Genomic DNA, 24,905 nt, shown 5'->3' on the forward strand with positions numbered 1-24,905 from the left:
TCCTGTGTCATTCTTTAGCGTCTATCTCAACCTCGTTCCTTCTACACCACCATTCTTCAATGCAAGGCTTGAGGGTCAGTGGCTGGAAACCATCCTGTGTCATTCTTTTGCGTCTATCTCAACCTTGGTCCTTCTACAGCAGCATTCTTCAATGCAAGGCTTGAGGGTCAGTGGCTATGCTCATTCATACTCTGATTCTTCCCTGTTTCCTTAAAGAATGACATGGGAATGGTTTCTGGCGGTTACCTGCGGGGACGGTGACAAATTCTGTCACCCTGTCATTCTCTAGGTCAACATAATCAACCTCTTCCCATTTCTTCTCGTATTGTACTGCAATTAAATCTGGCAAAGTATTTAACTTTTGAAGATCTTCATGCAAAAATAAGGAAAGACAGTACTAAGATCTTCACTATTCAATGCCTTCTATTCCTTCCCCAACAGAGAAACAAAGCTTTAGGCGCACTGCTGCAGCCCAGCCTCTTTCCCTTTCTTAGGGGGTCTCAGCCACCTCATGTGCCCAACATTTTGGCTCCTCCTGAATAATGTCCACATTAGGACAAACTGAAGCGAATCCTACTTATTCCCCCGGCGCGTGGCAGCGCACTAGCGGGAGCCGCGAGCCCGACGGCAGGCGCAGGCGCAGTGGGGGCGGCAGGCGCCGGCGCTCGCGCCGGGCGGTTGGTGGCGCTGGGCGGGGCTTCCCCTTTCAGCCAGAGAGGAGCGGCGGCGCGGGGACGGTCGCTCGCTCAGCCCCAGGCCGCTCCGGCGGCGTCATGACGGCCGAGCTGGTGTCCGTGAGCGAGTTCATCTCGGAGGCGCAGGAGGACTACAGCTCGCCCACCACCTCCGCCTTCACCACCAAGATGGTCAGCTGCCGGAGCACCGTGAGCGGCATCGAGGAGGTGAGAGGGCGCCTCGCGCCGCTTCCTGCCGCATGCGGCTCGCCTCGCGCCCCTCGCCCACTGCGCGCGCGCCTCCCTCCCTTTCCAGCGCCGGCATCAGCAGCCCGCGCGCCTCCTGCGTCTCGAGGCTTCATCGCTGGTCCTCTCGGGCTGCGCTTCCCTCTGCGTCCTGCGCAGGATTTCTGGGCGAATACAACGGTAGTTGGTGCTCGTGCAACAGGTGGGCACTGGGCACAGTCGGGTCCCCACCCCCACCCAATCCTCCTATACTGTTAAATAGAAATCAAGTTGGTACCTTTTCAGGTCCTACCCACCCATAACAGTTTATTGAAGGAATCAAACAAATATACAATAATATGATACAAAGATAAATTCATTACAATTGCATTCATAATAAAACATTTGCATATATATTTTATCATTCCTCCAGAATATATTTCTATATACCTAATCTAACTTTGTTAATAAATATGCTTTTTGCATATTTAACAGACTGTAGCAAAATAGAAGACCCTCTACAGAATCTGAATTTAGTTCCATTTTATGTTCCTCAATATTTCATCTCGAAACTGACCTGTCACTTTTGGTAGTAAGAGATGAGCAGAATTCCTTGGCTGAGCTCAACTTCAATAAGTTCTTGAATAAGTCTAAAACTATCTGCCCGAGTGTCCTCCTTTTGGACATTTTGTTGGTGATTCAGTAATTGGCTGCACCTTGACTACAGTTTGATTTGCTGTCAGTGTTTGCAGCTTTCATCTGTTTCCTACACTAAAGGAGTCTTCTGTTAGGTGAAGCCTTTCAGGGACTGCATTCTAGAGAGTGGGAGCTACTACAGGGATTCAAAGAAGGTTTGGATAAGTTCCTGAAGGATAAGGGGATTGTATAGGATGAGGCAGGGACCACTTGACAGGTCATGGACCTGATGGGCTGCCGCAGGTGTGGACTGCTGGGCACGATGGACCTCTGGTCTGACCCAGTGGAGGCAACTTCTTATGTTTTTATGTTAATGTGCTCACTTGCCTTACAACGTCTATGAATCTTGTTGCAACATTGTGAATCAATTGGAGCTGGTACCAACCCCTTTGTAATCAGACCACCATAGAATGCATTACACTAATCCAGTCTTGATGTTATCATGGCATGCACAGCTGTAACAAGGAGAGAGGAATCATCATGATTGTTAATGCTAGAAGCATCTCGTGCAGGCCACTTGGATTTGGGCCTGATTCTGGAAACGGTGCCTGCAAATTGAGCACCTATTGCATGTCCATCACCGGTAGGCACCACATCTAGAATTGCATCTGTTTTACAGGCCTACATTTAAGGGTCTGACTGTTGCCTACAGAAGCGTCTAGACATGCCTACAGACACCTAAGGCCACTTCTGGCGCCTGTAGGTGTGTCTAGACACCTCCGTAGAAACAAGCCAGATGACTACATTGTAGGTGTCCGCCACACAGATAGCAGTAGGACGTCAACTGCTGTCTACAATCGGGATGCCATTTCCAGAATCAGGCTCATTGAATCTAAGCTGTATTCCAAGATTCCTAACTTGTGAATTGAGGGGGAGTTTATTTCTCAAAAGAGATGTTGCTGTCAGGTTGTGTTAAGTTCCCCTAAAAGTTCAGTTTTCCTTAGAGTCAGACAAAATTTGTTATTTTTAGCTCATTCTTGAATTGCTGTTAAACAAGTAGTCAGTTTATTTAGGGCTGTAAATAAGTCAGGTTCTGTATGTCATCCACGTAGATGTAGAACTGAATGTCTGTTGACCAAATCAGCTTGTTTAGTGCCCGGAAGAAGATATTGAATAGAAAAGGTGACAGTTCTTGTGGTAGCCTGCACAATTCGTGCCCATGGTAGCAATGTGCTCTCAATAGTATGTTTATTATATTTTTGATTAATTGAAAACTTTTTGACATGCTGAGTCTAAGCAATTTATAAACAAGAGCTAGTTTCAAAATCAGTAGCAAGAAAATAATACATTCATACAAGATAACTAATTCAGGGTTTAAGAGTTCAATGTATCTAAAATTTAAAAGGCATAACTTTATTACAGGATATATTTGGAGAGAATGTACATATAGAGTTTTACAAAGGGCATTTTTTTCACAAGTTCAAGCATTTCATGCAGGATTAGTAAATTCTTCTATTTGTATCAAATGTGAGAAGGATTCCAATATTTTGTCTCATGCATTTTGGAAATGTCATCTGATCAAATCTTTCTGGTCTGCCATCCTATTATTTTTGGGGTCATTATGGAATTGTCAATTGGTTGAATCTCCAAAAGGTGTGTTGTTTGGTAAGGCAGCAGCTTGTGGGCATGAAAGATGTATTCTTTTTCAAAAAGCATGTATGATTGGTCATAAATGCATATTACAATATTGGTTACAAAAAGATCCTCCAAATTATTGGCATTGGAGGAATCAATTCCATCATTTAATTTTATTTGAGGTTTTTGAGGTTTGTAAATTTCCTAAAAGAACACGATTATTTTAAAAAATCTGGGATCCTTATATACAAAAATTATCCTCGAAAGCAAGAAGTATGATTCTTAATACTTTATATTAGATATAAAAATGTATTTATTTATTTAATTTTTTTTTTAATTTATTTGATATTTTATGTCACCTTTCATTCTAGGGTAGGGAAGGAAATTGGAATGATTTTGATATATATAGATATAGATATATATATATGAAGTAATAAGGGGGGATATAGGGGGAAAATAGTTTAGATATATTAAAATATATGTTGGAGGAATGATAAAATGTTTATGCAAATGAAAAATGTGATGTAGGAGGATGTTCTTTGCAGTTGAATTCATGGTAAAACATTGTTTAATTGTGCTCAAAAATGTTATAAATTAATTGTGCTCAATCAAAACTCCTATAATTCTAAAAAAAAAAAAAAATGTTTTTTTTTTAAATTTATTTATTTATTTGGTATTTTATGTCACCTTTCATTCTAGGGTAGGGAGGGAAATAGGAATGATGATTTTAATATATATTAAGTAATAAGGGGAAAAAATAGTTTAGATATATTAAAATATATTTTGGAGGAATGATAAAATACATACGCAAATGTTTTATTATAAATTTAATTGTAATGAATATCTTTTTGTAACATATTATTGTATATTTATTTGATTCCTTCAATAAAAATGTTATAAAGTAAAAGGCATAACTTTAAGCATAGTCTGATAAAATTGTATCAGCATGGACTGTTGCCTATCTGATAGTATCTGAACCAAGCAACTACTGTTCCATTGATACTTGCTTTTACCAGTCGTGCTAGTACAATATTGTGTTCCACAGTGTCAAAAGCTTCTGAGAAATCCCCATCTTCATCTCTGTCTTTTCCATAATTGGGTCTGAATTAAAATTGACATGAATCGAGCTAGTTTCTTCGAGCTAATCGTTGAATTAAACGGCACAACATTCAATTCAACAATTCTGTTCATGCAATATAAAATACATACTATAGAATGTACTATATAAAGTACATCTGCTTTTTGTATATACAGTATTTAAGAAAGGGACTATAGCTGAACTAAAACTGGAAAACTGGAGCGCTCTTCCGGAGGCTGTTATAGGGGAAAACACCCTCCAGGGATTCAAGACAAAGTTGGACAAGTTCCTGCTAAACTGGAATGTACGCAGGTGAGGCTGGACTCATTTAGAGCACTGGTCTTTGACCTAAGGGCCACCGCGTGAGCAGACTGCTGGGCACGATGGACCACTGGTCTGACCCAGCAGTGGCAATTCTTATAAGAATTGTCGCTGCTGGGTCAGACCAGTGGTTCATCATGCCCAGCAGTCCACTCCTGCGGCGGCCCTTAGGTCATAGACCAGTGCCCTTACTGAGTCTAGCCTTACCTGCGTATGTTCCGGTTCAGCAGGAACTTGTCTAACTTTGTATTGAATTCCTGGAGGGTGTTTCCCCCTATAACAGCCTCCGGAAGAGCGCTCCAGTTTTCCACCACTCTCTGGATGAAGAAGAACTTCCTTACGTTTCTATGGAATCTATCCCCTTTTAACTTTAGAGAATGCCCTCTCGTTCTCTCTACCTTGGAGAGGGTGAACAACCTGTCTTTATCAACTAAGTCTATTCCCTTCATTATCTTGAACGTTTAGATCATGTCCCCTCTCAGTCTCCTCTTTTCAAGGGAGAAGAGGCCCAGTTTCTCTAACCTCTCACTGTACGGCAACTTCTCCAGCCCCTTAACCATTTTGGTCGCTCTTCTCTGGACCCTTTCGAGTAGTACTGTGTCCTTCGTCATGACGGTGACCAGTGCTTAACGCTGTACTCCAGGTGAGGGCGTACCATGGCCCAGTACAGCGGCATGCTAACCCTCTCCGATCTGTTCGTGATCCCCTTCTTAATCATTCCCAGCATTCTGTTCACCCTTTTCTCCGCCGCCGCACATTGCGCGGACAGCTTCATCGACTTGTCGACCAGTACTCCCAAGTCTCTTTCCAGGGGGTTCTCTCTAAGTATCACACCGGACATCACAATTATACAAGCAAGGGCCTAACCCCCAACGCATAGAAATGTATCTCATGAATATTCATTGCATGTATCCTGGGGATCCTCCAGGACAGATTTGGGAATCATTATCATAGAATGCTGCTTCTCAATATGTATGGGTCATGCATTTGGTATGCCATCTCTCTGTTGTACAGCTGAAGTAGTTTACATTTTATATATAGGAATGGGTACATGAGACATAAGCAAGAGGTGTGCGGCATGGTCCCATCAGTAAATGTAGTCCCATGTCCAATCTATCTTGCTCTCTTTTCCCACCTTCTTCTGCTCCCATCCCCCCTTTCTTCTTGTGGTCCTCTAAACTTAAAACAGGCTGCTTCTGGCTAGCCATGTGACCTTCCTTCTGCACCCCCCCCCATCTAATGCAACTTCCTGTTTCTATGTGGGCAAGATGCAGCAGGGGGAAGAGTCCTATGGCTGGCCAAAGACAGCCTGTTTTAATCACTGCCAGACACTGAAGGCAAGTTTTAGAGGATTGTATGGATGGGAAGGGAGGAAAAGGGACAGACACTGGACCCATGGGGTTGGGAAGAGAGAGAGAGACTGGGCTGGACTGGAGAGTGGGAGAGATGATGGGCCTGAGGTGAGGGTGGGGAACAGGAAGAAAAAGAGAGAGACTGGAGAGGGAAAGGGGTTTTTTACAGGAGAGACAATGGGCCTATGGAAGAAGGGAGAGAGAAATACTGGTTCTGGGATGAGGTGGAAGAGAAGAGAGAGGAGAGGGAAAATATACTGGGCAAGAAGAGAACTTAGGGCCAGGATACAGAAGGGTAAAGTTAGATGTGGACGAAATTGGGGCTGTGAGAGACAGGCAGTGCTGGAAAACAAGTATAGTAGGGACATAGAGGAAAATACTGCACATAGGGAGAGAGATTAGGGACACTAAGAAGGCAGCTGAACACAAGAGGAGGGAATGGAGGGACAGAAACCGAGGGGAGATGATGGACAGAATAGATTGAGATAGAGGGATGATAGTGGACATAGAAAGAGAAGAAATGTCAAAATCATAGACAGGAGACTGCAAAAACAAGAAAAGCAGAAAGGAGATACTGGGATCAAAACAAATGGAAAAATAGAAAGATCAGACAACAACGGTAGAAAAAGGTATTTTATTTTGAATTTATTAATTGGGGATATATTAGCTTTTGGAAATACATACTTCTGAGAGCTTGCATTTCAGTTTTTCTTTCTCTGGTATTACTGTATATGCAAAGTCTGACTTCTTGAGGTTTCCAGTTCAGTTTTTTTTGCTTCATATCTCTTACTGATCTGTGGTTCCTTGTTTCATATTTGTTGAGGGTCTATCTGGGGTTTTATTTTTTTTGTGTGTGTGTTACCAAGGTTCAACATTCTGATAGCATGTAGGTTCTGTGTCGAGATCTTATATCAGTCCTGTTTGTATGCAAGAGATCCAAACCATACCATAACAGCACTACCTCCCAAGACTCAAAGAGCAACAACTTTATCTGTAAAAAAGAAGCAATATAAATATTACACCAGGCCTAAAACACCAATACACCATTTAGGGCAGGGGTGGGTAACCTCAGTCCTCAGGGGCCACAAAACTCAGTTGGGTTTTCAGGATTTCCCCAACAAATATGCATGAGATCTATTAGCATACAATGGAGATACTGCATATAAATAGGTTTTGAGATTGAGAGGAGGAGGGTCGATAAATATATAATGGCCACTTCAATTTCTGAGGCTTTTCCTACCCCGCTAAAAAAAACCCCCTTCAAAATAGTTTTTATTTTGATAAAAGTAACAAGCAAATAAATTGGATATCAGGCTGATTGTTAAAGAACACTGAAGTGACTGAAAAAAATCTACAATGGCTTTTTGTTATGTTGTCTATTTTGTCCACTGTTCTCATGCTTTGCTCTGAATGGTATGGTAAGGGTCTGAATTATTTTTGCAGTGGAGACAGTGTGTGTTGCCAGGTTAGTTAACTATGAGTGCAGTAAAATGTTCATTTCAGAAACTGATTTGAACTTGGTGGTGCTCAGTTGAAATTTGATATATGAGACCACCTTATAGTATCCTTATTTTTATGTGTTTATATATATATATTATGTATTCTTTTTGCATTCACATTTAGACTCCTGATGCTGGTATTCCACCAAATCACAGGCCATATCAAATCCTTCAGTAAAATTTGCTTCTGTTTTAAGGCTTTTGCTCTTTAGTTTTGTTGGTGGTCACTGCACTCTTTTTTCGGTATTGCTTGAAGTATGTTGCTGATTCCCTTTGTTTTGTTTGTTTAAAATAGGTTTAGACAGATTATTGGAGGAAAAGTTCACAAACCATTCTTAAGGTGGTTCTGGGTAAAGCCACAACTTATCCCTAGGGTTAAGTAGCATGAAATCTTGCTACTTTTTAGGCCTCTATCAGGTACTTGAGGAAACTGATACTGGGTCAGCTCTTATGTTCTTACAAGAAACACTGTCCTAGAAGACAGTCCTGTCTTCTAGGACAGTGTTTCTAGTAAGAACATAAGAGCTGAGTAATATCATGGATATTCAAATGTTTTAAAGATATAGATTCCCAGGAAGCAAGAAGGTAAGCATATGCTAAAATAGACTGATGAGCAAAAGCAGAAAATATTTCTACACATATGAGTACATTGGGACAGCTTCCCAGTGTTGGTTGTGGAGACAACAGCTAACAGCGATATTGCTATGCTAAATGCACCGGAGCCCAAAGGAATGGATTGGGCTTTGGTGCATTTACTGCAGCTCATAATTCTGGCTGTAAAAAAGTGCAGGGAAAGCCAGACATTAGAGCCCTCCACCAGGATTGAAATTGTAGCAGTTGGGCCTGCTGTTCTGGGAGTTCAGCATCCCCTAACTCGAGTTTCTATCACACCCCAAGGTTTTATCATACCTGATTCAGCTGACTGGGAACAGTATCAGAGGCAAACATTTATTCTAGGCTCTTCTCTTATTATCGCATGAGTCAAATTATTATCATTATTTTTAATACATTTTGTGGGTTCCAGGCAGCTACTTGATTGACTCACACATGGTGCTGGCATTAGTACTGTATATTATTTCCCTGCCAGTTTTGCCTTTATTTTCTGCAAAATGTCACAGTGTTTCATATCTTTCTTGGTTTCTTTACTCAGATTTGCCCTAATATAATCAGTCTTTTTGCAGTTTAGTATTCATATCTTACAACACTACACTTAAGCCTTCCCTTTCCTGTTTTCATCAGACTTAGATGTCTCCTCTACTTCCCCCTTTTTATTTATTTATTTGGTTTTGTCTTTAATTCCTCTTCATAAACTTCACAGTTCCACACTCTGCTATCCATACAAACTCAATATTGCAGTAAATGTCACAAGGTGGGAATAATCCACTCATATATACTGATGTTTTCAGCATCTGTTTGTATTGCATATAATGGAGACTTTTAAAATATATTACCGTATTTTCACGCAAATAACACGCACCCGTATAAAACGCGCACACGTGTATAGCGCGCAGAAATCACGATGATAAGCACAAAAACTTTGGTATAACGCGCTCACGATTATACCGCGCATGCTGCCCGACTCTCCGTTCACCCCCCTGACTTCCGTGCACTGCCCCGCCTCTCCGTGCGCTGTCCCGACTCTCCGTTCACCCCCCTGACTTCCGTGCACTGCCCCGCCTCTCCGTGCGCTGTCCCGACTCTCCGTTCACCCCCCCCTGACTTCCATGCACTGCCCTGACTTTCCGTGCGCTGTCCCGACTCTCCGTTCACCCCCCCTGACTTCCGTGCACTGCCCTGACTTTCCGTGCGCTGTCCCGACTCTCCGTTCACCCCCCTGACTTCCGTGCACTGCCCCGCCTCTCCGTGCGCTGTCCCGACTCTCCGTTCACCCCCCCCCGACGTCCGATTCATCCCCCCCCCCGGCAGGACCATTCGCACCCCCACCCCGAAGGACCGCCGACTCCCCGACAATATCGGGCCAGGAGGGAGCCCAAACCCTCCTGGCCACGGCGACCCCCTACCCCCACCCCGCACTACATTACGGGCAGGAGGGATCCCAGGCCCTCCTGCCCTCGACGCAAACCCCCCTCCCCCCCAACGACCGCCCCCCCCAAGAACCTCCGACCGCTCCCCCAGCCGACCCGCGACCCCCCCTGGCGACCCCCACGACCCCCCCACCCCCCTTCCCCGTACCTTTGGTAGTTGGGCCAGAAGGGAGCCCAAACCCTCCTGGCCACGGCGACCCCCTAACCCCACCCCGCACTACATTACGGGCAGGAGGGATCCCAGGCCCTCCTGCCCTCGACGCAAACCCCCCTCCCCCCCAACGACCGCCCCCCCCAAGAACCTCCGACCGCTCCCCCAGCCGACCCGCGACCCCCCTGGCGACCCCCACGACCCCCCCACCCCCCTTCCCCGTACCTTTGGAAGTTGGCCGGACAGACGGGAGCCAAACCCGCCTGTCCGGCAGGCAGCCAACGAAGGAATGAGGCCGGATTGGCCCATCCGTCCTAAAGCTCCGCCTACTGGTGGGGCCTAAGGCGCGTGGGCCAATCAGAATAGGCCCTGGAGCCTTAGGTCCCACCTGGGGGCGCGGCCTGAGGCACATGGGCCCAACCCGACCATGTGCCTCAGGCCGCGCCCCCAGGTGGGACCTAAGGCTCCAGGGCCTATTCTGATTGGCCCACGCGCCTTAGGCCCCACCAGTAGGCGGAGCTTTAGGACGGATGGGCCAATCCGGCCTCATTCCTTCGTTGGCTGCCTGCCGGACAGGCGGGTTTGGCTCCCGTCTGTCCGGCCAACTTCCAAAGGTACGGGGAAGGGGGGTGGGGGGGTCGTGGGGGTCGGCCAGGGGGGTCGCGGGTCGGCTGGGGGGGCGGTCGGAGGTTCTTGGGGGGGGACGGTCGTTGGGGGGGGGGGGGGTTTGCGTCGAGGGCAGGAGGGCCTGGGATCCCTCCTGCCCGTAATGTAGTGCGGGGTGGGGTTAGGGGGTCGCCGTGGCCAGGAGGGTTTGGGCTCCCTTCTGGCCCGATATTGTCGGGAAGTCGGCGGTCCTTCGGGGTGGGGGTGCGAGTGGTCCTGCCGGGGGGGGGGGGGGGGATGTATCGGACGTCGGGGAGTCGGCCGGGCAAGAGGGCTTGGGCTCCCTCTTGTTCCGATCGTGGATGCGGGTGCGGGTGGGAGCGCGTGCGAGTGGTCGTTCGGGGTGGGGGTGCGAGTGGTCCTGCTGGGGGGGTGAATCGGGCGTCGGGCGGGGTGGGAACTATGTTTGAAAACTTTCGTATACCGCGCTCACGCATATAACGCGCGAGGGGTATGCGCGGTAGGTAAAAACGCGTATAACGCGCGCGTTATATGCGTGAAAATATGGTAACTGACGTTTTCTTCAGAGTCGTGATAATATGCTGTGCTGCAGACAGGCTAATGGAAGATAAAAACTAATGATTGTGACCAAAGTGGATCTAAAAGAAAATGTAATATATAAGGGTTTTATTTTATAAAACCTTATTGTGTATAAATCATGCAAAATAGGAATTTTAAAAATTGCTCAAAAGAGATGCATGCTTTGATCTGGATATGGAAGTTCCCATGAGGTTAGTTTGGACAGAGCTCAGGGAGAGTTGTAATGTGTGTGAAGATTTTAGTGCTATTGGGGCTGGTTCTGGGTGGCTATTTTATAGAGGTACGTAGGCAACAGATTTTGCAACAGAAGCATGTTAAGTGAAACCTTTTTTATAAATGGACATCTGAGGGGAGATGATGGAGCACCAAAGAGGTAACATAATTGCCTCCATAGTGAAAATGGGTGGTTAGCTGACACATGTTACTCAAAGCATATGTTTTGTTTATAAAAGCATGGAACTCTAAGGTCTCCTCCAAAAATATATTTCTAACACTTTTTAATATTTTTGTTTAATTTGACATAGCTTGTCTTTTAGTTCGTGATATTGATGTTCTTCTAATTCCCTATTTTATTGTGAATTTTAAATCACACGTTACTATTGGAGGAGATTGTGGAAGTATCCATACAAAATCCAATCCCCTTAGAACCCTGCACCACACACTGCTTTCAAACCGGGTGGAGAAAAAAGTCTCAGGTGCCAAAGAACTAAACCTGTTGAATCCCCAAAAGGGGTACGTAAAACAGGACAAAATCTCCCAACGGAGCTCCGTTTCATGGGTTCACCTGCTGCGTCAGGGAAGAACCTAAAATGCCTTCGTTTCACCGGGCAGTGACCGATTCAGCTAGTGAAATGAAGGCATTTTGGGTACGTCCCCTGACGCAGCGGGTGAACCTGCGAAATGGAGGTCCGTTGGGAGATTTGTATAGTGACTTTACTGGATAAAGTTACCACATAAATGATAAGTACTGTGTGGGTTGAATTTTGAATAATCCTATGAGGCTTTGTATTTTGGCGATTTGTCAGTGGTGTCTTGAGAGTTGCTATATGATCGCTGTACTCTGTGCTTTCAAAAGTGATTTGGAATTTATCTGCACTGATTCTATTTCTGGGGTAAAGGCTACATTCTTCTATAATATCAGTCTAAAATTATTTGTGGGAACTAATTGGATGAATGTGAGCAGAGTGTTGGATGTTTACCAGACATATATGAATCTGTTTGTGATCGGGTGGAGTTTTTTCAGCCTATGATTGAACGTGAACTATCCTGTTTTGCGTTCCCCTTTGGGGGTTCAACAGGTTTACTACTTTGGCACCTGAGGCTTTGTCATCACCTGGTTTGAAAGTAGTGTGTGGTGGATGGTTCTAATTGGATTGGATTTTGTATGTGGAATTTTAAATCGCCAATTATTATAGCGTTGCTAAATTTACCGACTTCCTTAATTTCTGTTAATATTTCATTATCTATTTGTTTATTCTGGCCAGGTAGATGGTACTTACCCCCAACAGTATTCCCTTTCATTTCACATGTGGAATTTCTGTCCATAAAGAATCCATATTTCAACGTTTCTTGCAGAATATTTATTATCCCAGGACAAGCAGGCATGATATTCTCACATGTGGGTGACGTCATCTACGGAGCCCCAGCGCGGACAGCTTTTCAAGCAAACTTGATTGAAGTTTCAAGTTTGCACACTGCACCACGCATGTGCTAGCCTTCTTGCCCACTAGAGGGCGCATCCCCACCTCGTGGTCCTCAGTTCATTTTCATCCGCGGAGCCAGAAGCCCTGTGGAGAATTTGTGCTAAATTGTGCCTTCTGTCGCCGCGGCTGTGTAGGGATTTTCGCACGGTCGCTGTGTTTTTTTGTCTTCTTCTTTCTTTATTTTCTTTCTTTTCCAAAAAAAAAAAAACTTTTCGTTTCGTAGCTACCGGGGGCTCCCGGTAGCCGTGGCCGAGGAACCTCGCTTGTTCCCGGCTCTCTTTTGGGCCCATGCCTGGTCCGGGAGAAGTTCCGTATGTTATCGCTTCCGGTTCTCTATCCGCTGTTGGAGGAGGGGGATTGGATGTGCTCCCTGGACTTGAAGGAAGCATACACCCATGTTCCGGTGCATCCCGCTTACCGCAGGTTCTTGCGCTTTCAAGTGGGGGATTTGCACCTGCAGTATCGGGTTCTTCCTTTCGGTCTGGCGTCGTCCCCTCGGGTGTTCACCAAGTGTATGGTAGTGGTGGCGGCGGCCCTGCGCACGCGGGGTCTACAGGTCTTTCCCTACCTGGACGATTGGCTAATCAAGGCCCCGTCCAGGGAGGGGGTTATCTTAGCGACCCGACAGACTATCAATCTTCTACAAGACCTGGGGTTCGAAGTGAACTTTCCCAAGTCTCAATTGTGCCCGGCACAGTCTCTCCAGTTTATCGGAGCCGTGCTGGACACGGTTCGCCTCCGCGCTTTTCTCCCCCCTCTTCGGCGGGATACCCTGCTTCGGTGGTGCCGCCACTGTCAGGGGCAGTGGGAGGTGTCGGCCCAGCACATGATGGTTTTGCTGGGTCACATGGCGTCGACGGTTCACGTCACGCCTTTCGCTCGCTTGCACCTGAGGCTCGCGCAGTGGACTCTGGCGTCGCAATGGCGACAGGATCGCGACCCGGTGTCTTCCCGGATATCGGTGACCCCTTGTTTACGTCGATCGCTCCGTTGGTGGACCGACTCTTCCAATTTGTCAGGGGGTTTGCTGTTTCTCGTTCCTCCTCACACCAAGGTCTTGACGACGGACTCCTCCGAGTACGCGTGGGGAGCTCACCTCGACGGTCTGAGGACGCAGGCTCTGTGGTCGGCCGAGGACCGTCGTTGTCACATCAATGTGCTGGAGCTTCGCGCCATTTTTCTAGCTGCGCGAGCTTTTGTCCACCTACTGCACGACCAGGTGGTACTCGTGCGGACGGACAACCAGGTAGCGATGTACTATGTCAACAAACAGGGGGGTACGGGCTCTTGGCCTCTGTGTCAGGAGGCTCTCCGCCTTTGGGACTGGGCGATCTCGCAGAACATATTCCTGCGGGCAGTTTACATTCAGGGAGAGCAAAACCGGCTGGCGGACAAGCTCAGTCGTCTTCTCCAGCCGCACGAGTGGTCTCTGAATTCCCGGGTCCTTCGCATGGTCTTCGACCGCTGGGGAACTCCTCAGGTGGATCTGTTTGCCTCACCGGAGACCCACAAACTGCCCCTCTATTGTTCTCGGATTTACTCTCCGGATCGTCTCGAGGCGGATGCCTTCCTTCTCGATTGGGAGGGGAAGTTCCTTTATGCGTTTCCGCCGTTTCCGCTGATTTTGAGAACGTTGGTTCATCTCAGATCGACCGGAGCCTCCATGATCCTCATTGCGCCTCGTTGGGCCAGGCAGCCCTGGTTCTCCCTACTTCTTCAACTCAGTACCAGGGAACCTCTGCTTCTGCCGGTGTTTCCCTCTCTGCTGTCTCAGAGTCGGGGTTCGCTGTTGCATCCCAATCTTCAGTCTTTACATCTGACTGCTTGGTTTCTCTCCCCCTGACTTCGATTCCGGTGTCTCGGGCCGTGAGGGACATTTTAGAGGCCTCGCGTAAGGTCTCGACTCGGCTTTGCTATGCTCAGAAATGGACCAGGTTTACATCCTGGTGTTCTTTGAATCGTCTGGAACCGGATTCGGTGCCTGTGGCTTCGGTTCTGGAGTATCTTTTGCATTTGTCTGAGTCTGGCCTGAAAACGACTTCCATTCGGGTACATCTCAGTGCCATTGCAGCATTCCATCGGCATCTTGAGGGTCGTTCTCTCTCTCTTCATCCTCTGGTGACTCGTTTCATGAAGGGGCTAGTGAATATCCATCCTCCTCTGAAACCTCCTCCGGTGGTGTGGGATCTTAATGTGGTCTTAGCTCAGCTGATGAAGCCTCCCTTTGAGCCCATCGACAAGTCGCATCTTAAGTTTCTTACTTGGAAAGTAGTCTTTTTGATTGCACTCACGTCTGCTCGTCGGATCAGTGAACTACAGTCCTTGGTGGCGGATCCTCCTTTCACGGTGTTTCATCATGATAAGGTGGTTCTTCGCACCCATCCAAAATTTTTACCTAAGGTTGTGTCTGATTTCCACCTCAATCAGTCTATTGTCCTTCCGGTGTTTTTTCCGAAGCCCCATTCTCATCCTGGTGAGGCGGCGCTTCATACCCTTGACTGTAAGAGGGCGTTGGCCTTTTATCTCCAACGCTCCAAGTCTTATCGGAAGGTTCCTCAATTATTTTTGTCCTTTGATCCTAATCGTTTGGGACACCCGGTTTCAAAGCGCACCTTGTCAAACTGGTTAGCTGCTTGTATTTCTTTTTGCTACGCTCAGGCTGGTCTCCCGCTTGCGGGTCGTGTTACGGGTCATAAAGTCCGAGCGATGGCAGCTTCTGTGGCTTTCCTCCGATCTACACCTATGGAGGACATTTGTAAAGCTGCCACTTGGTCTTCGGTTCATACGTTCACCTCCCACTACTGTCTGGACACTTTGTCCAGAAGCGACGGCCGGTTTGGCCAGTCGGTGTTACGTAACCTGTTTTCATAATTTGCCATCCTCCCACCTGCCCTTTTTTGGTTGGCTTGGAGGTCACCCACATGTGAGAATATCATGCCTGCTTGTCCTGGGATAAAGCACAGTTACTTACCGTAACAGGTGTTATCCAGGGACAGCAGGCATATATTCTCACAACCCGCCCACCTCCCCGGGGATGGCTTCTTTGCTATGATATGGAACTGAGGACCACGAGGTGGGGATGCGCCCTCTAGTGGGCAAGAAGGCTAGCACATGCGTGGTGCAGTGTGCAAACTTGAAACTTCAATCAAGTTTGCTTGAAAAGCTGTCCGCGCTGGGGCTCCGTAGATGACGTCACCCACATGTGAGAATATATGCCTGCTGTCCCTGGATAACACCTGTTACGGTAAGTAACTGTGCTTTCTGTTTGACTCAGTGCCCTCTAACATATTACGCCACCCTTCCTCCAAATTTAATCCACCCTATCAGTGCAATGTAATTAACTTCCTTATCTAAAATAACTCCCCCTGTTGGTGGTTTCTGAACTAGCTGTTTCATGAAGCTGTCTTTTATTTCTTCTTGGAGCTTTACCTCCCTATCATTTCCTGACATGACATTTATCCAGCCTATATTTGGGGTAATTGAAATCCAAAATCACAAAAACAATTATGAATTGAAAGGCAAGCTAAACTACATCAAATTAAACAAATAATTCAAAAAAATATGGCAAAAATATATTTTAGAGGCGACCTCGGTATTCCATGCCTTTATAAACAAAACATCTGGTGTTATTCTGTCCCCCCCTCACACACAGTGGTTACTATGAATAGGAGTGTGCACTGTGAGGGCAGGGTAGTATGGGACAGTCTCTATGGAAGGCACTGTGGGCCATCAATCTCCAAGAGACCTGGGTCAACCGCTTGACTTAAGGTACTTCCTTCCAAACCTGGTAGGGAAGGCAGTCCAAGTGATTTAAGCCAACATCAATAATCAGGGAGGGACCAGAAATGCAATGGCTGTGCTGGTGGGCAGAGAATAAATTGTTAGTCCTTTTTTCAGCTCACATTGCAGGCTCAGAAAATGTGTAAACAATTGTCCTCAGCTGCAGCTCCCTGTATGCAGGGGAGTAGAAGCTAAGCCAAGAAGGGTTCAGTCTCATTGAGCTCAGGGTGGTTCCCTTGTTGTGATCTGATGGCCTCAAGATGGTTAGTGCAGTGAATTAAGATCCTTGGGAACTAATTCCACTGAGGTCTCCTGGAAGAAGCCAGGCATGACTTTTTTGGCTGACATTCTGTACAACCTGGTACATTTTTCTTCTCCTTTCATGGCCTCCTCGGTCTTGGGTTGCCATTGGTTGTGGCTGCACCACTGGGCCACAGATGCAGTTTTCTAAGAAGCTCCTCCACCAGTTACTCTTTCGGGGACAATTGTTGTTTGTGGAGAACCTGGAGAAGTTAGTGAAAGACACTGATGAGACTATGCCTCTGCATCTCCAGAAGCATACCCCCTTTGTTTACAGATCATTTGACATATGTAAGTTTTGTCAGACCCTTTTAGGCAGAGTTCCTTTTGGGATCCTAAACGATTTGGAGACTTGGGTCCATCTGGTGGTATTGGAGGTCCCAGGCCTGCCCAGTGAGGGTGCACCAGATCCCTTGGTAATTTCAGTAGGGGGAGGATGGCCCTCTTCTGCCACAAGTGGTCCCACTTCATCTTAGATCAGTAGTTGCTGGAGGTGGTAAAGCGGAGTTATATCCTGGAATTGGCTCAACTCATCCCCCCGATGTTTTCATGGTGTTCCCCTGTGACTTGGAGTTATAGTACCAAACTGTTGCTCTACTCTACAGCATCTCATCAACCTGGAGCCTATTCCATCAGTTTAGCTGGACTTGGGAAGTTATTTCATTTATTTTGTGGTCCCAAAAAAGGTCTTCTCTTTCAGGGGCTAATGGAAATGGAAGACCTTGTTTGGCCCTTGAAAGGGAGTGTCTAGTGAGATGGGGGGCTTTGCCTTTTGTTGTTTGTACCATGCTCAAGTCTTATATGCAGGTGTGGAAGGTGTTTGAGGTCTGGTATAGGGCTGTCCACTAATTTACATAACGCCTGGGGAAGGGGAGGAGGGATCAACTGTGGCGTGACACAGTATTGGAAAAGTTGAAAGATGTGTTCGGTAATGTATAAGAACATAAGAAAAGCCTTCACCGGATCAGACCGAGGTCCATCCAGTCCGGTGATCCGCACACGTGGCGGCCCATTTAGGTACTCCTGATTGGAGACCCAGATATACCGTAGCCCTCAATATGATTTGCAAGAAGGTTTGTAAATTCACACGATACATGACAGTGTGTTTAATACTTTGCAAACATAGTGAACTACTTCCTACCTTAAATAATTCCTTAAATACTTATAAGAATCAGTAATTTTACATTTTTGCTGCATAGGCTGAACTGAAAGTGAAATAGAAACATCCTCTCTTGTATACGCGTGCATTTAGAAATTGTTCAATGGCTTCCGATAAGGGAAAGCTTTATGAGGAATGTACAAAAGTCAAATTGTATACTGTGTTTTATTCCACCATATATTTGAAGGGGAGGGGAGTTCGTCAGGTCTTATGTAATTTTTAGGGGGAGGAGTGGCTCTACAGTGTGACAGGGAGAAGGAGAGGGGTAAAAAAAAATAATTTCATAATAAGTGAATAATCCCTATTCTGGGTAGTCGGTTTCTCCATGGAAGGCACAGGTTCCTGATATTCTTGGTTTTTGGGTTTGGTTTTGTTTGTTTGCAATAGGGCCTAGAGTAAGGTTTGGTGCTGAACTATCTGAAGGTTCAGGTAGTAGCTGTCTCCAGTTTTTGATGCAAGATTTTTCTGGCTGACTGAACATGGGGAGGTGCTTTGATTTTTGAAAGAGGTAATGCATAGGGTTACCAGATTTTCTGATGTAGAAATCCAGACACATGGCCCTGCCCCGTTTTGCCCCCTGCCCCATACTGTTACCCCCCACCCCTCATAAAGCCTCATCTTTCTTCTTCAACCTCTGGGTCGCGTCTGGAGGGCCTTGGAGCATTTGCGGCTATGTGTGACATCAACCGCACATGCTCATAGGCCCTCCAGACACGGCCAGAAGTTGGGGTTTTCCTGGAAAAATTACCGGGTTTTGGAAAGTCTGTCCGGGCACCTCTAAAAAGAGAACATGTCCAGGTTTTCCCGGACTTCTGGTAACCCTGGTCATGCAAGGACCTTACTCTGAAGACTGCCTTCTTTGTAGTGATTACCTCATCCAGAGGAGTATCTTGTGTTTCAGGCTCTGTTTTGTCAAGATCTGTTTCTTTCCTTCTCAGAAGATTCGTTGTTCATTCAAACAGTTCTCTCCTTTCTTCCTAAAGGAGGTGTGTTTGCCTTCCTTTGTGAATGTGAGGGTTCCAGCACCTTGACTCAGAATAAGCTGCACATTTTTGGGGGGCAAGGAGGGATTCTCTTTCCCCTACCCTGTAATTCTGCTTAGGTACATCCCACTAGTCCAGGATGGTGAGGCCCCAGAGGACAAAGAAGGTGAAATGATGTCATATTTGATGATTTCCTTTCCATTAGTCGGATTGTACTGTCCTGGGACCCACCCTCGGAAGATTAAGGCCTGGGGCTTTCTGGATGCTTTGCTCTTTCCAATTCAGTAAAAGAAATAAAAATGATGAAGAAACAATCGAATGTGCAAATGCAGGGTAGCGAGATAATCATTGCAGCTACAGTGCTTGATTGGGTGCATTGGTGTGGGTTATAGAGGACCTGCTGCTGCTTTGGCAGTTGTATACTGGAATTTTTCACTGAACATCAGCTCTTCTACTGGTGAGATAACTGGAACAGATTAATTTTCTCTATCTTTATCTTCTGGTAGAAGGAGATAATACCCACTCATCCAGGATAGTATGGCTTGACTAAAGGAAACAAAATTATCAGCTTTGACATACTTTAACCTTAAGATGAATTTGGGAAAATCCACTGTTTGTTCCTGAGACAAGCAGCATAAAATTCATTTTACAATTTTGGTCATCTTGCCAGAGAAAATATTTCTTCATTCAATGTGTAATTAAACTCTAGAATTCATTGCTAGACAATGTGGTGAAAGCAGTTAGTTTAGCAGGGTTAAAAAAAGGTTTGGATAATTTCCTAAAAGAAAAGTCCATAAGCCATTATTAAGATAGGCTTGGGTAAACTGATTGCTTATTTCTAGAATAAGGAGCATAAAATCTGTTGTACTCTTGGGATCTTGCCCAGTGCTTGTGTCCTGGATTGGCCACTGTTGAAACTGGATACTGGGTCAGGTTGATCTTCGGTCTATTCCATTTTGATCTCTCTCTCTCTCAATTGGAACCTGTTACAGGGTACAAAAAATCATTTCATCCTACTAACTCCTCCTTTTCCCACTTATAACTGGTGTAAAATGACCTCCTAGTGATACTTCCACTAGGGAGATAGTGGGGCGCTACAGCACTCTGAGGTTGTGGGTTCAAATCCACGCTGCTCCTTGTGACCCTGGGCAAGTCACCTAATCCTCCCGTTGCCCCGGGTACATTAGATAGACTGTGAGCCCACCAGGACAGACAGGGAAAAATTCTTTTGTACCTGAATAAATTCATGTAAACCGTTCTAAGCTCACCTGGGAGAACAGTATAGAAAATTGAATGAATAAATATAAATAAATAAATGTTATGATTTTAAACATGCTCTATAGCAGGGCTACCTAATTCCGGTCCTCGAGATCTACTGGCAGGCCAGGTTTTCAGGATATCCACAATGAATATGCATGAGAGAGATTTGCCTGCCATCTCTCTCATGCATGTTCATTGTAGATATCCTGAAAACCTGGCCTGCCTGTAGATCTCGAGGACCGGAAATGAGCAGCCCTGCTGTACAGTATTTCCAAAAGAATTTCCTTTCTACACAGTATGCTTGCTCTGCAGGCTTTTAGAGGACCTGCTTTACTCTTTTGGAAGCTGATACTTTTCCTTTGGTGCAGGATTGCCAACTATCTTCGAGTGATAAAAATGAAGCCCAGGGAACACAGAAGTCATTAGGCAACATATACATTTCAGAAGGCAGAGGAAAATGTCAGAATTTTAGCTTCCGCTCAGAAAGCTATCGGATTATAAAGCACAGAAAGAGAGTCTTTCACAGTGCTACGCTGACTTCATGAAACATGGCTTTATTTAGTAGCACTGTAGTATGTAGTGCTCACAGGCTAGGATTGTTTCTTTTCAAGGACAGATGTTAATTGTTGAAAGAGCAGCAAAATACTATACTCTTAGAAATGTGTTGGAATAAAATTATTAAGAGATAATAAAGTAAAAAGTGGTTTATCACATGTCATAAATTTGTTGAACTGCTAGATCTAAACCTGTCTTGAAGCATCTAAATTTGACTGGCCAATTTGGGCAGCTCTTGGTAATGAAGATTCTGCCCTCTGTCCCTTGCCCATCTAGATCTTGGTCCAGAGCTCCCCAATCTTGTTTAATGTTTTTTATATATACGCTTGGGAATTCCTGTGCTCCAAGGACACGCAGGAGGAGATAGTGGATGCTGTGGATGGGCCATTTGACCTGCCATCGTGTTTGTAGGTTTCTATATGGGTGACCGATCCTACCTGGTGTTCTGTTGCTTTAAAAACCCTTTTTGCAGCATTGCACCATGCATGTGTGATTGCCTTCGAGTTCAGGGTTGGAAGTGCAGTAAATACCTTTTTTAAGTCCTAAAGTTTGAGCCCTGGTATTCTTTAAATGCTCTAGTCCAGGGGGATTTAAATCTGTCCTGGGGATCCATAGGTCAGTTGGATGTTCAGAATATCTCTAATGAATGTGGAGGGTGACAGGCATGCAATGCATATTCATTAGGGATAGCCTGAAAATCTGACTGGTCTGTGGACCCTTGTTCTAGGCTGTAACAGTAAAGTTCAAGCTTCAATTTATCGGAAAACAAATGTTACATTATTTAAACAACTTAATAAATAAAATTTGCTTATTATGAAATGCAACCTGTTTTTATCAATAAGCCTGTATCCCAATCTTTGAAGTCACCAAAGCACAGAGCAAAATAATGTTCACTTATTCAGACAAATGTTCTCTTCTCTCTCTATTAGTCTAATTTGAACGAGCTGTTTAGCCAGATTCCCATTGCAAAGATAAGGTTTTAACCAATAAATTACTTCATGATAAAGACATTTTTTCCAAATTTTGGCCATCTGAATTTGCATATTGATTCCTCATAAGCTTGATGGCTATTAAAAATAAAAGCCACAGATTTTAAAATAATAACCCTGTTTGTATCACAAAAATGCCCAATTACTAATGTTTTCCAGTCAACTAACCTCTGATTTCTTTCTAGGATAATGGAAGTCAGGGAGCCACTGTTCTAGCTCTTAACCACTTTCTCTAGGGAGATAGTGCTTGCTGAGTTTTCTGTTATGCCACCTATTAGCAGAAACTCACAGAAGGGAAGATGAAAACCTAGAACATTTCCTATACTAATATACATATTCACCCTGTTCCGAAGCAGTTTACTTTGAAAGGATCCCCACATGAATTCAATAAAAAGTATAACAACAAAGATATGGAATTATTAGCTGTCAAAAATAAATAGAAAAGAGAGATCAACTGGGATTTATGGCATTGTATTAGGAAGTAAATTGGGTAAATATCGGTACTGTATATGGGCTTTAAATTCCTTATCTGTTGGAATCATCTATATTCCTTTAGTAATTTTAATGGGATGACCACATCTCTAGAATTTCAGCCAGCCTGTCTACATTTTAAACTACAGAATATGCACTTGTGAATGTAGATTAATAAGTTACCAGTTATCATTAAGGGGCCCTTTTGCAAAGCTGTGGTAAGCAGTAATACATGCTTACTGCAGCAAAAAATGGCATGCCGAGGTGTCCTGGGGTAATTTTGCCATGTGCACATTCTACTCAAGTGCTAAAATATGGTGCAGCGGCCATGTCTGGGGACAGAGTGGACATTTACTATGTTAAGAAATTGTACCATGTGCTACCTGCCAGTGAGCCTCCTCAGGAGTAGAACTCTAGAACAAGGTGCCCACACTTTTTGGGCTTGCGAGCTACTTTTAAAATGACCAAGTCAAAATGATCTGCCAACAATAAAATTTTAAAAAAACACAAAGCACACTATACGCAGAGAAAGTGTTAATTATCATTTATATTCCGGGATTTTTTTCAAAGAGGTCAAGGCACATGACTTTATGCAATATCACCTCAGTAACAACTATACAAAAATAGAGAAAGATATCCCCTCCCTTTTTACTAAATTGCGATAGCAGTTTTTAGCACAGGGAGCTACGCTGAATGCCCTGCGCTGCTCTCGGCACTCATAGGCTCCCTGCGCTAAAAAAAACTCTATTGCGGTTTAGCTAAAGGGGGCCATAGTGCAAAATAAGACAGCAGATATAAATTCTCAAAACGACACATTTTGATCACTAAATTGAAAATAAAATCATTTTTCCTACCTTTGTTGTCTGGTGATTTCATGAGTCTTGTTGCACTTTCTTCTTCTGACTGTGCATCCAATATTTTTTCCCTTCTTTCAGCCTACTGTGTGCTTCCTCTCCTCCAGACCTCATTCCCTCCCCCAACTTTTTCTTCCTCTCTCCCTGCCCCCCTCCCCTTTCTTTCTCCCTGATGGGCTCCATGATCGACTCGCATTGCCTTTGCGATCTACCGGTTGATCGCGATCGACCTTTTGGGCACCCCTGCTCTAGAATTTACTCCCAGAGGGGCTATGCCTAACTCCAGACTACCTCCTACTTCAGGAAGCAGGTGAAAGCCTGACTCTTCACCCAAACCTTTAATACATAGGATGACTGTCTGACTGTACACTCATTTTGCACTAGGACTAGCTCAGTGGTCTCAAACTTGCAGCCTGGGAGCCACATGTGACCCTCCAGGTACTATTTTGAGGCCCTCGGTATGTTTATCATAATCAGAAAAGTAAAATAAAACAGTTTCTTGATCATAATGGCGAGATCCTAGCAAAAACGGTAGCAGAACGAGACTTGGGGGTAATCGTCAGTGAGGACATGAAGTCTGCCAATCAAGTGGAGCAGGCTTCGTCCAAGGCAAGACAAATCATGGGCTGCATACGAAGGGGTTTCGTCAGTCGTAAGGCGGAAGTCATTATGCCATTGTATAGATCCATGGTGAGGCCCCACCTGGAATACTGTGTGCAATTCTGGAGGCCGCATTATTGCAAGGATGTGCTGAGACTGGAGTCGGTGCAAAGAATGGCCACCCCGATGGTCTCGGGACTCAAGGATCTACCATACGAAAAACGGCTTGACAAATTACAGCTATACTCGCTCGAGGAGCGCAGAGAGAGGGGGGACATGATCGAGACGTTCAAGTATCTTACGGGCCGCATCGAGGCGGAGGAATATATCTTCTTTTTCAAGGGTCCCACGACAACAAGAGGGCATCCGTTGATAATCAGGGGCGGGAAACTACGAGGTGACACCAGGAAATTCTTTTTCACTGAAAGAGTGGTTGATCGCTGGAATAGTCTTCCACTACAGGTGATTGAGGCCAGCAGCGTGCCTGATTTTAAGGCCAAATGGGATCGGCACATGGGATCTATTCACAGGGCAAAGGTAGGGGAGGGACATTAAGGTGGGCAGACTAGATGGGCCGTGGGCCCTTATCTGCCGTCTATTTCTATGTTTCTATGTTTATGTTTCTATTTGGCATGTGGGATCTCTTCATGGAGGTAGTTAGGGGGGGGTGGGCCATTAGGGTGGGCAGACTGGATGGGCCGTGGCCCTTTTCTGCCATCATGTTCTTTGTTTCTATTTGGCATGTGGGATCTCTTCATGGAGGTAGTTAGGGGGGGTGGGCCATTAGGGTGGGCAGACTGGATGGGCCGTGGCCCTTATCTGCCGTCTATTTCTATGTTTCTATATGTCTCTCTAGCTATAAATTACAATATTATTATTAAGACTTAGCTAAAAGGAAAGATTTACAAACTATAAAAAGTTTTACCTCATGCAAAATTGTCATTTCTTTAATAAGACATTAACTACAAATCCAAAATGTAGCCCTGCAAAGGGTTTCAGTTTGAGACCACTGAACTAGCTTGATACACACACTGTAACTAAAATCAGTTCCTTCTGTCTTATTTAACTGTATAATCAACGTACCTGAGTTTAGCCTCCTATTCGTTTATCCCAACGGACTGTGTACCACCCATCTTGTCCCCATCTAATATCTGCACTTTGCTCCTCGGCTGTAGAAAAGCATTAGTGTCATATCTCAGTTATTTAAATGTTCTGACATGTGCTTATTAGATGTTTCATAAGTATTATGCTGACATTGTATTAGATCTCTCTTATTTGAATTTCAGTGCTGTTATAAGTATATTTTTGAAACCGTTTCATGGTAGTCCTATTATTAAATTTAATTTGCTGATTTTGAGTTTACCTCACTCATTGTATTTGTTTATATTTGGTCTTTTTAATACTGTTATGCTGTTAACAAAATTGTATA

The 24,905-nt window shown here is 45.1% G+C and overlaps 1 protein-coding gene across 2 annotated transcripts in view; it reads left to right on the forward strand.

The window, feature by feature from the left end:
* The first annotated feature begins 621 nt into the window (after positions 1-621).
* Positions 622-24,905, forward strand: part of LOC117345437 (arf-GAP with SH3 domain, ANK repeat and PH domain-containing protein 1-like) — a 158,943-nt gene continuing 134,659 nt past the window's right edge. For both annotated transcript variants that reach the window (XM_033914052.1, XM_033914053.1), the window contains exon 1: positions 622-902. In XM_033914052.1, the coding sequence (XP_033769943.1) occupies positions 774-902 (129 nt within the window). In that variant the 5' untranslated portion in view covers positions 622-773. The remainder of the gene's footprint in view (positions 903-24,905) is intronic.

This window comes from Geotrypetes seraphini, chromosome 11 (assembly GCF_902459505.1).
Source record: "Geotrypetes seraphini chromosome 11, aGeoSer1.1, whole genome shotgun sequence".
Classification (NCBI taxonomy): Eukaryota; Metazoa; Chordata; class Amphibia; order Gymnophiona; family Dermophiidae; genus Geotrypetes; species Geotrypetes seraphini.